This window comes from Megalopta genalis, chromosome 13 (genome assembly GCF_051020955.1).
Source record: "Megalopta genalis isolate 19385.01 chromosome 13, iyMegGena1_principal, whole genome shotgun sequence".
Lineage (NCBI taxonomy): Eukaryota > Metazoa > Arthropoda > Insecta > Hymenoptera > Halictidae > Megalopta > Megalopta genalis.
This window is the reverse complement of record NC_135025.1, coordinates 12,937,194-12,951,750: the sequence shown is the minus strand read 5'-3', so window position 1 is coordinate 12,951,750 and position 14,557 is coordinate 12,937,194. Positions and strand designations below refer to the sequence as shown.

At 40.9% G+C, this 14,557-nt stretch overlaps 1 protein-coding gene across 4 annotated transcripts in view; it reads right to left on the bottom strand.

The window, feature by feature from the left end:
* Positions 1-14,557, bottom strand: part of LOC117224855 (uncharacterized) — a 548,263-nt gene that overhangs the window by 40,048 nt on the left and 493,658 nt on the right. For all 4 annotated transcript variants that reach the window (XM_033478031.2, XM_033478032.2, XM_076526011.1 and 1 more), the window contains one exon: positions 13,610-13,958. In XM_033478031.2, the coding sequence (XP_033333922.2) occupies positions 13,610-13,958 (349 nt within the window). The remainder of the gene's footprint in view (positions 1-13,609; positions 13,959-14,557) is intronic.

Below are 14,557 nucleotides of genomic sequence, written 5' to 3'. Positions count from 1 at the left end.
AGTATCACTAAATAGCAAGTAGTATGTCTAAATAGCAAATAGTACAATAACTTAACAGCGAAAAGTTTCCGTAAATTTTCAAACAATTTTAAACTGCAAGGGGACTCGTTCCAATGGCAAAATGATTAAAGCAGGAAACACGTTGCAACGCGTGTTATTGCGAGGCTCTTATTTTTCAAATTTCCAGTGAAAATTTCATTTTGATACCGCCGGATAGCGGCGTTGCACCAAAACGTCAGGAAATTCATCGATCCTGCGAGGCCGCCCCGGGGCTAAAAGATGAGAAAATAATGGCGCCTAGTCGCACACCGTGCTTCGTACCACCTGGGACGTCGAGGGAGTGGAAATTTATTGAGCAATTCATGCGACGACTGGATCAAATCAAATCTCTTGCGACGGCAAAGGGTCCTTCGGTTTTAATGAAGCTACAAATAAATCCAGACGGTGCTGTAATTTTTCAGGACAGCTTTTTCGAAATTATTCGACGGGACATTTACGACGCGGGAATGACAAAATCTCTTCTTTTCTTACAGTTTTCATTTTCAGTTTTATCTTTCAGTTCGGACAAAATAGTTGAAGAACGTGGTTTCTTTTATTTTTCTTGCGATTTCAGCAAATTGTATGGAACGCAAATATTTTGTCATTCGTTGTCTCATCCTGTAAAAAAATGATTCGGTCAGAATCAAATTATTTGGTCCAATTTTAGAGAAGTATTTCCGTTTTGAAAGCTGTCTATTTGTCGACGACTGTATATGCAAAATAACAATCGCTAGCATCGATTACAAACAATAGCAATCAAATAGAAAGCTTAATCGAACAGATGATAGTACGACAGTATTTCTAAATTCTTCCGAGGCCTTTATCGTTTCCCATTTCGTACTTCAGTCGTAAACCCATAAAACTCCTAGCTGGCAATACACCGCGATAAACCTCTGTTTGCGCAAAGCTGTGCAACAATTTGCAACTCTCCTAAACAAAACGCGCTTCGGTCAACAACTCCGCGCCCGTCTCGAATTCATAGCTCCGCTGGAATCCAGCGGAATTCCCTATTTTTCGGAGCCTGTTCCGCGTCGCGAACGCATAAACATGTACAGTAGTAACTCAATAAGCAAAAGGCAAGGCCGTAACAGTTTCGAACTCATTGATCATCGTGTTTTATTATTTTTCGACAGCGTCTACCGGCTCTAAAGCGACGCAACTTTTATGGAAACCGGAGCGGCGACGCAGAAACCACTCCAAACGCGGCACAAAACATTCTCCGACCCAAATCACTCGTGTCCAACTCTTCGATGCTATACGATAAGTATTTATATACAGGGTGGACCACGCAACGCGATCAGCTTAAGTTATTCTGTTGCTGATGGTTCGATTGGAAATCTTTCGAGCTAAAATAACATGGTTTAAGGAGAGTCTCAAGATGATTGTACCAAATTTGTTGTCAAACTTTTTTTCCTCCGGAGTTGTCAAGGTTACCTTCAGTTTTTTACAGGTTGGCCTACAATCTTTTCGTAACCATCGTTTAGGAGATGCTGAGACGAATTCGGTAAGCATCATAGTACATAGTTTTTTCAGAATGTTAACAAAAACATTGTAGGTCTATTTATAAAAAGCTTTGATAATTCCGAAAAGAAAGGGTTGACCAAAAACTTGGTACAATCATCTTAAGGTTGTCCTTAAACCATGTTATTTTAGCTCAAAAGATTTCCCGAAATTTGTTGACCAAACTTTTTGTCAACACTTTCTTCCGGAGTTTTCAAGCTTTAATTTGAAAGAAAGATCATCATCCTATGACGATTTTTTGCAGAGTTGTCGTCAGTCAAGGTTGTCCAATTTTTATCCAAAATTTTCCTGTGCTATAATTTTGTTGTGCGGTGTATAAACAAATTTGGTCATGTGCAAATTATTTTGAAGCGAGACAAAACAATTTTGAATGGCTCCGTAATCACTACTCGACTGAAGGGTGGATAATTAATAGAAATAAAACGAAAATTGTATCATATTATGATCCAAATTTTCAATTCATTATCTGTATAGTTTTTTTTGTCAATTTTTATCGTTCGGTAGCGCTTGGTAGCCCTCGGTAGCGTTCGGTAGCGCTTGGTTGTGCTCGGAAGCGCTCGATAGCGCTCGGTAGCGCTCGGTTGTGCTCGGTAGCGCTCGGTGGCGCTCGGTTGTGCTCGGTAGCGCTCGGTAGCGCTCGGTTGTGCTCGGAAGCACTCGGTAGCACTCGGTAGCGCTCGATAGCGCTCGGAAGCGCTCGGTTGTGCTCGGTAGCGTTCGGTAGCGCTTGGTTGTGCTCGGAAGCACTCGGTAGCGCTCGATAGCGCTCGGTAGCGCTCGGAAGCAATCGGTAGCGCTCGGTAGCGCTCATTAGCGCTCGGTAACGCTAGGTTGTGCTCGGTAGCGTTCGGTAGCACTCGGTAGCGTTCGGTAGCACTCGGTAGCGTTCGGTAGCGCTCGGTAGCACTCGGTAGCGTCCGGTAGCGTCCGGTAGCGTCTGGTAGCGTCCGGTAGCGTCCGCTAGCGCTCGGTAGCGCTCGGTAGTGGAGAAACAGCGATGCTAGAGTCGAGAATTCGCGAACGCCGTGCTTGTTCCGGAACGTTCGTCGGAAATGAGCGGAATTTAAGCAACGCTGTATCTCGGCGCGCGATAAAATTGCCGTCGTAAGTCAAAAGGCCGCGAGGCTATTGCGTTCAGACGCGCTCCAGTTTCGACAGCTTTACTGCCGGGGATTTCGCCGCCGATGGCTGTGCAGCCATCGGTTCTCGGCGCGAGGGGCGAGAGGCGGAAAAACATTTTTATCGCGTTAACTCGCTTTATCGTCAGCCGTCTCCTTGACGGTGCTGTCTCGAGCGTTTCAAACCCGTTGCCTTTTCTCGACACGATTTCCGAAATTTCGAAACATGGAGTGTTTTCTTTGCTCTCGGCGTGAGATCGATCTCTGCTGTGAACAGGACACGTTTCTGGCTTTCCACTTTATTTTAGAGATTCGATTTGATTCGTTTTATTGTTAAACGTGCTTCACGAGCTTATTTGTACGTAATAAGTAGACTGCGGATTTTATACATTTATGACGAAAATCTGTATTAAAGGAAATTAAATTAAAATGTTCCTCTTATTAAAGGAAAAACGATGCTCCTAATTGACTCTTGATTTCTGCAGTAGATGCAATTTTTATTTTGTATAAAGATTCGCAGTCCATTAATAAGGTTCAAGATGTCGGAATGATATACAATGACTGAAATATTAAGGGTGAGACTAAAACTAATCTAAAGTTAAAGCATAAAACTGAGTCGTATACTAATGAATAGGCTACTGGTCCTTATGCAGAATAAAACTGACATAACCTTAATTTCTAGGAGAAACAATGAAATATAAATATATTTCTTTTATCAATAATTTGGATAAGTTGAAAGCAATGATATGGTAATCTTACAATACTCCTTATGTTTTTAGTTCTGTTTTAAATTTCGAGTTTTCAGAGTTTGTTCGGATGACGGACGGAGAGATAGGCAAACGAATAAAATTTTATTCGACGCTATCGAAAAAAAAATGTCGAATCGAATAAAAATTTATCTTGATAAAAATTTATACGAATGAGATTCTATTTGTATAACCTATTCGAATAAAAAAAAGAAATAGAATTTTGCATAACTCTGATGCATAGACGGCCGCAGTACCAATAAATACTACTAAAATTGAAAGAACTCGGACAGCGATAAAGTTTTCGACGTGAAATTTTTACTGCACCGTGCACGATGTCGATGAGAATTGGATACGAACACCGCGACCCGATTACGTTCTCGCATAAAAAGAAACGTTGTTACTATCAAAAAGAAATTTGTTGGCGAAACAACTTGCACGCGATTCGAATCTGCGCGGAAAATGCTGTCGATACGCAATGCTTTCAAAGTTTCATCTTCCTTGAGAACGTCCTCCCTCGAATCGTTTGCAAAGTGGGGCAAAAATCGCGTCGCTTAGAAAGAGTTTCGAATCCCGCTGGATTATTAAACGCGCCCGCGAAAAATGGTATTCGCTGGCGAATAATCGGATTAGCGAAGATAACGAGGAGATTAAAGTCGACGCAGCGGCGGGACTCCGGTATTGCGTCGTCGACGGACGAAAAGTAGAAGTCGATGGGAACACGTAGCCATTGTATCGCGTAACGAGATAATTGCGCTGCTCTCGAGAAGTTCGAGTCTTCCCGTAGTTTCCCTTTAACTACCCTCGAAGAAGATTGTCCGTAGTTCCGGGACCGGCCTAAGTATAACCCGGCCATCCGGATGCTTAACGACGTTAACTGCGCCGCGTTTCCAACGATACTTTTCCACTTTCCACTTTGTTCCTCGCACCGCTGTTCCGGCACCGGGGCTCGTCGGGCCTCGCCGCCCTCCAAACTTAAACGAAACTTCGTTCCCGATGGAAATGCTCCTCGGCTCTTAAACACGTCGGTCTTGACGCGTTCCGCCAACCAATTGCAGACCCTTCCAGCCTTTGGCACGCGTAACATCTCCTGCGATCGTATCCTTTTACTTTTACTGGTCTAGTTAGTCGCGAAGAATTCTTTGTCCTTCTAAGCAGAGCAGCTTCGATCGTTCGCGTCTGTTTAGCATCCGATGATCACGAGCTGAACCGTGCTTTCAATTAACCGTTTGCAATGCGAGTTCTATCAGAGATACGCTGATTAGCACTTACGATGGCGAATTTAACCCTCAGCGTTTTCTTTAGGGGACCGAAATTTGTTGGCTTTTTATAGTACATTTCCGTAGACATTGTCGAGAAAACACTGAAAATGCAAGTTTCAATGTGCGGAACTCGTTGGTTCAAAAGGTACGCGTGTCCAAAGTTAACGGGTCAACGCGCCGCCATATTGCTTTGCTGTTGAAACGAATAGTTACACTTATCGTTTGAATAATCAACGGCACATTTATCATTCAAAGTGCTGTAACATTACGAGAAGAAATCGCAGCGACTTCATTCGCCCCTCGAATTAAAGAGAAAAGTCGAAACTTTATGATGATTTAAACAGCATGCTCGAGAAAAATGTTTCCACGTCCATAGAGGCCGTTAAACTGTGCACTTTTTTCGGTGTCACGAATGTGCCCTCAGATTCAGAACATTACTTTGTATCTAATTTGTAGTTAAATTTACTATTATTATATATCAAAAATTAGAATACGGTATCGTAAAGTAGAGATTCCAAGCTTTTAATTAAAAAAGAAGTCATGATTTTATGATACTTTTTAACGGAATTATAGGCGTTCAAAGAGTGTAAATTTTTTGGCCAAAATGCGATGATTTATTTTTGCAGTCGAGTGTATCTACTCTAGAGATGGGTCGCGAACGACCCACCGAGGAGCAACGCAAGCCTTGGAGGCTCGCCAGTAGCCCGGCGCCCGAAAATCAGATAAAAACTGTTCCACTTCGGCCGAGAAGAAGATCTCGATTGAAGTGCTGCTCGAAAGTTCGACCGTCAGGCGCCGAAATTCAAGAACGAGGTCGCTTGGCAGTTTTTCAATTTTCCGAGGGTTTAACAGGAACGGCTGTCAAAGTAGCTTAAAAAGCGAGAAGACGAGCACGCGTCCGTCCGTTCTTCGAGCAACAAAGTTGCATGGTTCGCGGCGGAATGCGAGCCGGTCGCATTCCCGCGACCTCGTCGCGTCGCGTCGCCTCGCTCTCTTAAATTTCCAGCGAGCCGGGAACTGCTCGCTCCGGAAGATACGCGCGTATGAATGGCGACAGTGATATTTTTAATTAAAAACAGGACGACCGGACCCGGGTCTGTCCGGCGCGAGTAAATTGGACCTCCGCCGGGGAAAATATTCCCGGGATTATGCATCTGTGCTCGGCTGGCTGCTCGCGTGTCCGCGCGGTTCCCTCTTCGTTCCTCGGTTGGCGCGCAGTCGGCAAAAATGGCCGAGTTTCTGTCAAAATCGCAAAACTTTCGACAGAAATGAGATAGAGAGATGACTTGTTTTTTAAATTAAACTTAAAGCGTTCTCTAGAATAAGGGAAAATTATAGGGATTGTCGCACGAACAACTTTCAGTCGTGGAACGTTTAGGCCAAATTTGATAGTTTTCGATCAAATTTTCGTTTATCCATTGTGTCGTGCGACTGGATTTTTCTCTTGATTTGTTATACGTGATTTCTTATATTCAATTTAAATCTTAACATTTAATTTAATCTCACATCAAAATTTCTAGGAGTTCAGAATTGGAGAAAAAGAAAATGGTTTAATTAAGTTTTCTCATTTATGTATGTAGTTTTACTGTATGCATTGGGTTTATTCATGTACGTATAGTGGAAAGAGACAGGGAGAATTCCTGAATTACATAGAATTACATAGGAAGAGTGTACATTTTAAAAGCACTCAAAAATTACTGCTGATTATTTGGATCCTCATGTTCTAAATTTTCAAACCTTCGAAAATTATAATGCTCTCTGTGATTCTGTCTTTGTATACATATATGTTTATATATATTCTCTCTCTCTCTCTCTCTCTCTCTCTCCATTATATGTATACGAATAAATACAGTGCATACAATCGAACCAAACGATTCTACAACTATTTTCAAGAGAAAAATGAATGAAATTTATTTTGTCGAATAACAAAATTAATTTTGCCGACATCTATCAAATTTAATATAAAACTATTTACAAGAGAAAAATGAATGAAATTTCTTTTGTCGAATAACAAAATTAATCTTGCCGATACCTATCAAATTAAATATAAATTTTCAATTATTGAAAATTGAAAATTTCTGTTGAACAATTTTCGATTGAAAATTGTTCGTGCGACGTTCTCCCATAATTTTACCCTTATTCTAGAACATTTACAGTTTAATCCAAAACAAAAATCATCTCTCTACCTCATTTCTGTCAAAAGTTCAACGATTTTGACACAAACTTGGCGATATTTCACCACCGTATACAGCGTCTGCTCGTTCGTTTCAACCGACTCGCTTCAACCCCTTCAAGCATTTCGCCATTAAACTACCCCGTTCGCTGTCACAGTGCTCTGCTTCTTTTTTTTAAACGAACCACCGGCTAATCTGCTGACAATATTACTTTTGCGTACACTCCGATGTTACGGTACGTCCTGCATGAATCTTTCAGGGGCTGCTGCACAGGGGAGGTTTCCCCCTGCAGTGCAATTTTTCAAAAACTCCAATCTGCCGAGTTTCGTCTGAATTTTTTTCCAGCGAGAATTGACCTCGGCTCACCACTCTGTTTTCTGGTGCAAAGGGGTGGCAGGGAAAATTTAATTCCGCGGGGTGAAAGTGAAGGCCGAGTTCTTTGGAATAGGTTGTGGTAGAGTGTCCCACGATTTTTTGTTAACAATGTTGCTACAGGTTAAATATTGACGATTTTAATCCAGGATTCGGCGATTCGTCGATGTTCAGATTATGCGACAGACTTTTGTGACTGGCTATACTACTTTGTAGCTGTGAAGCATGTACAGAAAGAATTCCTAACAAAGCTAATTAAATAAAATTGCAATCTCTCCAGCTCATTTCGAGTCATTCATTAAAATTGCTAATTATCAAACGTCAGGCTTTTTATTCAATTGCGAGGAATAGAATTTAAATAAAAGTGTAACCTTTTAAGGTTAAATTTTAATAAACTGTTTCAATAAATTCCTTTAATAAGGAAACAGTGCAACTATGTTTTACAATCTTTCCAATTTTTACACGCTTTCATGTGTTACCTATTCGTTTGCAATCGCATAAGATCTACAGTCGAATAACCACTTTAACTCTCTTAGCGTTGGCTTCGATAAACAAGTATAATAAATATTTAACATTATTTTATACCATATTCATATTGTATACAATTTAGATAATATTACTTGTACTTATGTTATATTCATTTAAACCAGAAAAACATTTGGAGATGACATAAAAGAATATTTCAATTCACTCGACGACTCAAAAGACTATTTCAATTTTATTTCTTGTATAAATTATGGTATTTTATTTGGGTTTAATATATTGTATTTTATTCTCTGTTCTATTTTATTTTATTTCTCTCGTTTTATTTGATTTATTTTATTTTATCGTATGTTATGTGAGATACAACCAACGAAGTTCATTTTTTCGAAATGGAAAAGGAGAACCTTTTTGCAAACAATCACCATAGGTTAAATAAAAACAGATTTCCTCCGTTGATAATTTCACCAGCGTCTTTACAAAAAAGAAACATTCACCTAAACATTTTATAACATCGTCTTCCCAGAGGTGCTTCTACAACGAATCGCTTTCAACGTCTCCGCACCTCCGCTGTCTTTCACCGGCAAAAATCCGCGATCTACTCGCGGTTCGCGTGATCCCCGATAAGCAGCTTGCAAATCCGCAGTTTCGCGTCGCATCGCCTTTTGGAGGCGTGTTAATTACACAGCTAATGAAAGCTCGGCGAGACCGCGGATACAGAGAAGATCGAGAGATTCGAAACAGCAACCGGGGCCCAGAAGAGCATTACGGGTCGCTGATGAAAGCCGATGGAACAAAGACGGGGATAAAGCGAAAGGACGACACAGGGCGAGTTGTTTCTCGCGTGCAATGGCTGCCGGGAACACGAGGTCTGCTCGCAAACGAGGAAACAATGGGTCGCTGGCATCGGGCTGGGCTACAGCCTGCCGACTTCCGGTGTCGCTCGTAAACGGATTCGTAATGGCGGCCGGTGTTCTTTCAGCTTTTGCATCGGGCCCGACGGTCACAAGCGGTGTCGCAGTTTGCCGCGATCCTTTTTGCTTTTTGCTGGTGTTTCTTCTTGTTTCGTTTCGAGCCGGAGCGGCGTTCGAAGACGCCGGCTCGGTAAATTGGAAAAGCCTGCGTTTTTAGAGCGCAGTAAATTTTCCCGTTGACTGTTTGCAGAACCGGTTGCACCGCGCGGGAACTGTGCAAAGGTTGCACGCTGCGAGGAGTTACGGGAAGGGGAGGGTGCACGGAGCGAGCTGAGAAGAGAAATTAAATTTCTCACGTCTCTTGGTGTTTTTTAGCCCGCGTTTGGTGCAATTGCTTATTGCAATGTTGCTCGCATAATGGTTGTAATCTCTTTGAAAGATATTGTGTTGATTTTCTTCGTATTTTGTTTAAATATACTGCTCAAAAAAATTGTACCAATTGTCCAAGTTTGACTGACGATAACTCCACGAGAAATCATCGTACGATGATGATCTTTTTTTAAAATTAAAGCTTGAAACCTGTACTTTAAGACACTGTTCCCTCGATTTTAAGTTTGTTGTAAAGCCACGTTTGTCATATTGAAAATTGCCACGTTTGTCACATTGTAAATTGCCAAGTTTGACGAAATGCACGGACTCTGTACAATTGTTTCCGGAAATGCTGTTCGCAGCATAATGAAATTCAATGTTTCCCTTTTAATTTAAAAAAAGAAGAAACACGGCTGCGATCTTTTTTCGCACAGTTGTTGTACTTTAATGTTTCGACACGAAATCAGAGCCTCAAACTTAGTGGGTTACAAGGGTGAGAATGCATCAAAAGTAAAATTCTGAAGTATTATTTTGAAGTGGAGGCTTCGAGCTTTAATTAAAGACAAAATCATCATCCTATGATGATTTTTCGCGGAGCTATCGTCGATCGAAGTTGGGTTAATTCTTGTTAAAAATTGTTTTACGCTACAATTTTTTTTTAGCAATGTACAACACCTAAAGATAACGTAACTATAATTCTGAAATTCTTGTAATCTAATTCTGGAGGTTATGTTAGAGCTATTCATTCTTGTCACAAATGTTTAAAATCTACGATATGTTGATAATTGATAATACTTACCCCTTTTTATTCTTCGGCTTAAATAATATTATTTGGTTACAAGCAACCCAAAATAAAATCTTAACAATTGAAATATTATTTATAGTTTTCAAAAAAAATATAGTAAAATATTTTATATATTATAGGTTATACATATAGTATATTATAGCTTTTTGTTACAAATGCTTCGAATATACAATATAGTTGATAGCACTTAGCATTCATATTCAACAATCTTATAAATGGAAATCGACTGTACTTTTTATTAGGTTTTGTTTTAATTTTAGAAATAGGTATAACTATTCAGGTTAGATAATTTTCTAAAGAATAGAATTTTCTGAAATTAGTAACTCAGAATTATTAATTTCATACAGAGGCATATTTAAAATACTTTATAACAATAAATTTATATTTATTACATAAATAAATTTTTATTTATATTTATTCAAATTTTAAGTATTGAGTCCAGAGTCTGGGACTTGGAACAAAATTGTTGAGCTTAGAAAAACATAAACAAAGGAACATCCAGAGAAGCGATAAAATTGTTGACAATTCGAAAATTTGGTTAGGTTAAACAAAAATTAAGTTAATCAAAAGTTGAATTAAACGAACATAAAAATGATTTGTTACAGTAAATTATAAATTATCTGCGACACTGGAATGCTTAATTCATGGAAGAATGCGAGTCACGCGAGAACGAGATCGATAAAAATGTCAAAGTATCGTTGGCCCGAGGTCAAAAAAACGTTTGCATTTCATAGAAAGATCGTAGAACTCGCGGGAACACGGTTAATAAAAGCAGAAAAGAATCGTCAAAAGGGTTGACTGAAGAAAAAAGAGCGTTTACGTTCCGTGGAAAAAATTCAAACGGCGCCAAAAGCGGGGTTAGAAATGACAAAAGAGGGGTTGTTGCGCAGCCAAGCTAGAAAACAGGAGCGTCTATGGTCCACGCGAAAATCGTGCAGAACAAGAAAGCAAGGATTAACAGGCACAATGAAGTGTTGCTGGGTGGTTGACTCGAGTGTACGAGAGGGACCAGCGTCTGCGAAAAATGTGAAACTCGTGGAAAAAACGCGCAGGCAAAGTCCGACAGGTCTGTTGGCTGGAACACGAGCGGGTCTAGGGCCCGCGAACAAATTGCGGGCCGCAAGAAAGCAGGACTAACAAGCAGAATAAAAGGTCGTTGATTCGAATGTAAAGCCGACTCGGGTCTACGAAAGAAATGTCAAACAACCGAAAAAACACAGGAAATTAAAAAGGGGTCGACGAACCGTCCAGAAGGGCCGGGAGGTATGCAGAAGGAAGACAAGGGCGCGCGGAATCCTAAATTCGTCGCGATACAGCTCGGATTTCAGTGTCGCTGAACTGAAACGAAATTCTTTGAAGGCAATCGAGACGCTCTGTTCTAGCGGCATAGCCTGCAGCATTATGGCAGACAGAGGGGGTGAGAGATCCATTATGGTCTGGAAAGCTGAAAGGGCTTTCCGAAGCCGCACGCGAGTAAGGACAAGAACAATGGTGTCCAGGTGGCGGCCAGGTGAGGCATGAAATTAACACTGGACTGCGTCAACGCGACTGGGAGGTGACAGAACTTTTTTTTGCTACGTTGCAGAGAACGTTCGAAGCCTTCGATTAACGCGTCGCAGCACGTATTAATGTTATTAGGTTATGCGATAAGTCCGTTCGCGGGCCTCTGACAACTAGGAAAAGACGAGGAAAATTACACGAATTCAAAGCGATAGTTCAGATGAATTTTGGGACACGTTCTCGTGGAGCTATTTCTATGAAACTTGGCTTAAATGGAAGCAGGAAATGTCTACTTTGAGACAGCGTAGATTAGATCGCAATAGAACGACGAGGTCATTTTAAAAAATCAGATGGAATCGACCTCTGACATCATGGAATTTACAAGATTTAAAAGGAAGAGTTCAGATGGATTTTTAGACACGTTCCCGGAGAGCTATTTGTATGCAACTTAGCTTAAATGAAAACTGGAAGTGTCTACTTTAAGATAGGGTAGATTAGGATAGATTAAAATAGGCTGGAATTCTATAATAAATCCGTTCTCGTTATTACACGACCCAATTTTTTCGGCTATAGGCGCCATCAAGAAACCCATTAGCGGGTCCGCGGTCGGAAAACTCGCGGCAGTCGAGAACTTCCGGTCTCAGCAGCGAATGTCGAGGTCGTGGAAGTTTGTGATTCGCAAGAGTCATCGGCTCACCAACGGCGCCGGGGCAACTTTCGCAATTTCGACGACCTTGCGAGCACGATGTTGACGCAAACCTCTATCTTTCTCTCCCTCGCTCGTTCTTCTTCAACCATTGCCGGACTTAAACTCCTCGCCGTCCGGCAATCGGCCACGCGGGCGGGGGAATCTCGCGGAACTTTCCGCCGGAAGTTCGCATAATTTCGTGAACGGCCACTCTCGCTCCTCTCCGTAATTTACATAACTCATACACCGGCCGTTCGAAAGATCTTGGGAATTCGCGCGCGAAAGTTCGACGACGTTTCTTGAAATTATTTCGGCTTTTGGTAATTGTTGAAGAGGACGAATAACCTTGTTAATGCGATCATAAAATTATTTTCTTTTCTCGCTAATTTTTGTATTTAAGTTTCTTTCCCTTTTGTAGCTCTAAGCTTTTCTGTTGCATCCCCCCTTGCGTGATTGCTACATTATTATTATTTTCTCTCACTGTGATAAAGGGTTTATTCCGTTGATAAATAAAGTTATTACTATTATTAGTATCACTATCATAGTTCTGTTAATGAGATCAAACTTTTGTTAATAAGATAACAGTTTTGTTAATTTTTAATTTGTCTGCGAACGCGTACAAATATACTAAAACATTGAGGTTATATATTACATAACCTATAACGTACTGAATTACCTATAATATATTAAATAACCTATGATATATAAATTACCATTATTAGTATCACTATCATAGTCCTGTTAATGAGATCAAACTCTTGTTAATAATATAACAGTTTTCTTGATTTTTAATTTGTCTGCGAACGCGTACAAATATACTAAAACATTGAGGTTATATATTACATAACCTATAACGTACTGAATTACCTATAATATATTAAATAACCTATGATATATAAATTACCATTATTAGTATCACTATCATAGTCCTGTTAATGAGATCAAACTCTTGTTAATAATATAACAGTTTTGTTGATTTTTAATTTGTCTGCGAACGCGTACAAATACACTACAACATTGAGAGGTTATATATTACATAACCTATAACGTACTGTACAACCTATAATATATTAAATAACCTATGCTATATAAAATGTTTTACTATATTTCGAAAGTCATAAATAATACGTTAATTATTAAGATTTTATTTTAGGTCGTCTACACCCCCACAATGTTACTTAAGCCGAGTAATAGAAGGGTGTAAGTACTGTAGATTCGAAGCATTTGTGATAAGAACGTATAGCTGTAACATAACCTCTGAAGATATTGCAAGAATATAAGAATTATAGCTACGTTATCTTCCGCTCGCTAAAATCATTAACCAGTCAGCTGTTTGGTATTCTCGTCGTAACGCAAAACTTTGCCATTTCTTCACTAATTAAATCATATATTTTCTGAGAATGTTGTATTCAAACAAAGTGCGAAAACAATCACAAACATATTTAATACAATTACAGTAACATCCGAAAGAGATTGCGACAGCTAATTAGTTAAAAAAAAGTGCACATTCTCGGTCAACTTCTGTTTCTCACAGCCGACTCGGAAAATGCATGCCCCTTCTAATGTGCTTTCCAAGGGGTTAAATCGAAAAGTGGAGAAAATGTCGGCGTGGTTTACTCACCGGATGGCGTTGAAGATCTCGTGGAAGCCGGTTCCCTGATGGCTAGCGACGTCGCAAGTTGGCAGTGGGTGGAGCAGCGGCAGCCGATGGCAAAGCACGCTGTCGCTGTTCCTCTTGCTGCTGCCGTTGCTGTCCCTGTCCCTGTCGTTCTGCGGCAGCGGTCCGTTTCCGGTGGCCGGCGCGGGACCAAGGCCAAGACCCAGAGGAAGCCGCGGCAGGGTGGCCGGCCTCGTCAGACTACCGTAAACTGCCAAAGCGCCCCTTGGCAGGGACGAGTAGCACCGGTTAAGTGGCAGGGTGCCGAGGGTGCTGGAGGCGCAGCCGCTGCTTCCGGATCCGGAGCCCGAACCTACGCAGCAATTTCGAGCGTGTTCTGATTCCAGCGGTGTCGGTGGCCTCGTTTCGAACCGGACGCGTCCGAGAAAGTTCATTTAGACTTTAATTGCTGGTTAAGCGAGTACGATTGGCCGCGCTCCGTGAAATGCCCGCGGATCCGCCGACCAACGTTCCAAGTTTACCTCGTTAACCGCTCGTGCGAGCTCTCCGGGAAACAAATTAGAACGACCGACCCGCCCGAGCCCCTCGGCTCTGCTTAGGCGATTCGATCTTAGCCCTTTCCTACGGTTTACCCGGATCAGCGAGTTTAGACTCCGGAACGCCACGGTACATGCCGGTGTTACGCGAATTAGAGGCACTTCTCCACGCGTCTCCTATTAACACGTTAACTGCCGGAAATCAACCCCGAAAATTCCTGCGGGATCAAGGTCATTTAATTCAGGAATCCGCGACTGGATAGTTCAAGTCTGTCATAGCGGATGATACCTTAACCATTTTTGCATTGTGAATATAATAGTATAGTATATTATATAGTAATATTATAATAATATAAGTAATATATATAAGTATATATATATAATATGTAATATATATAAGTATATATATAATATG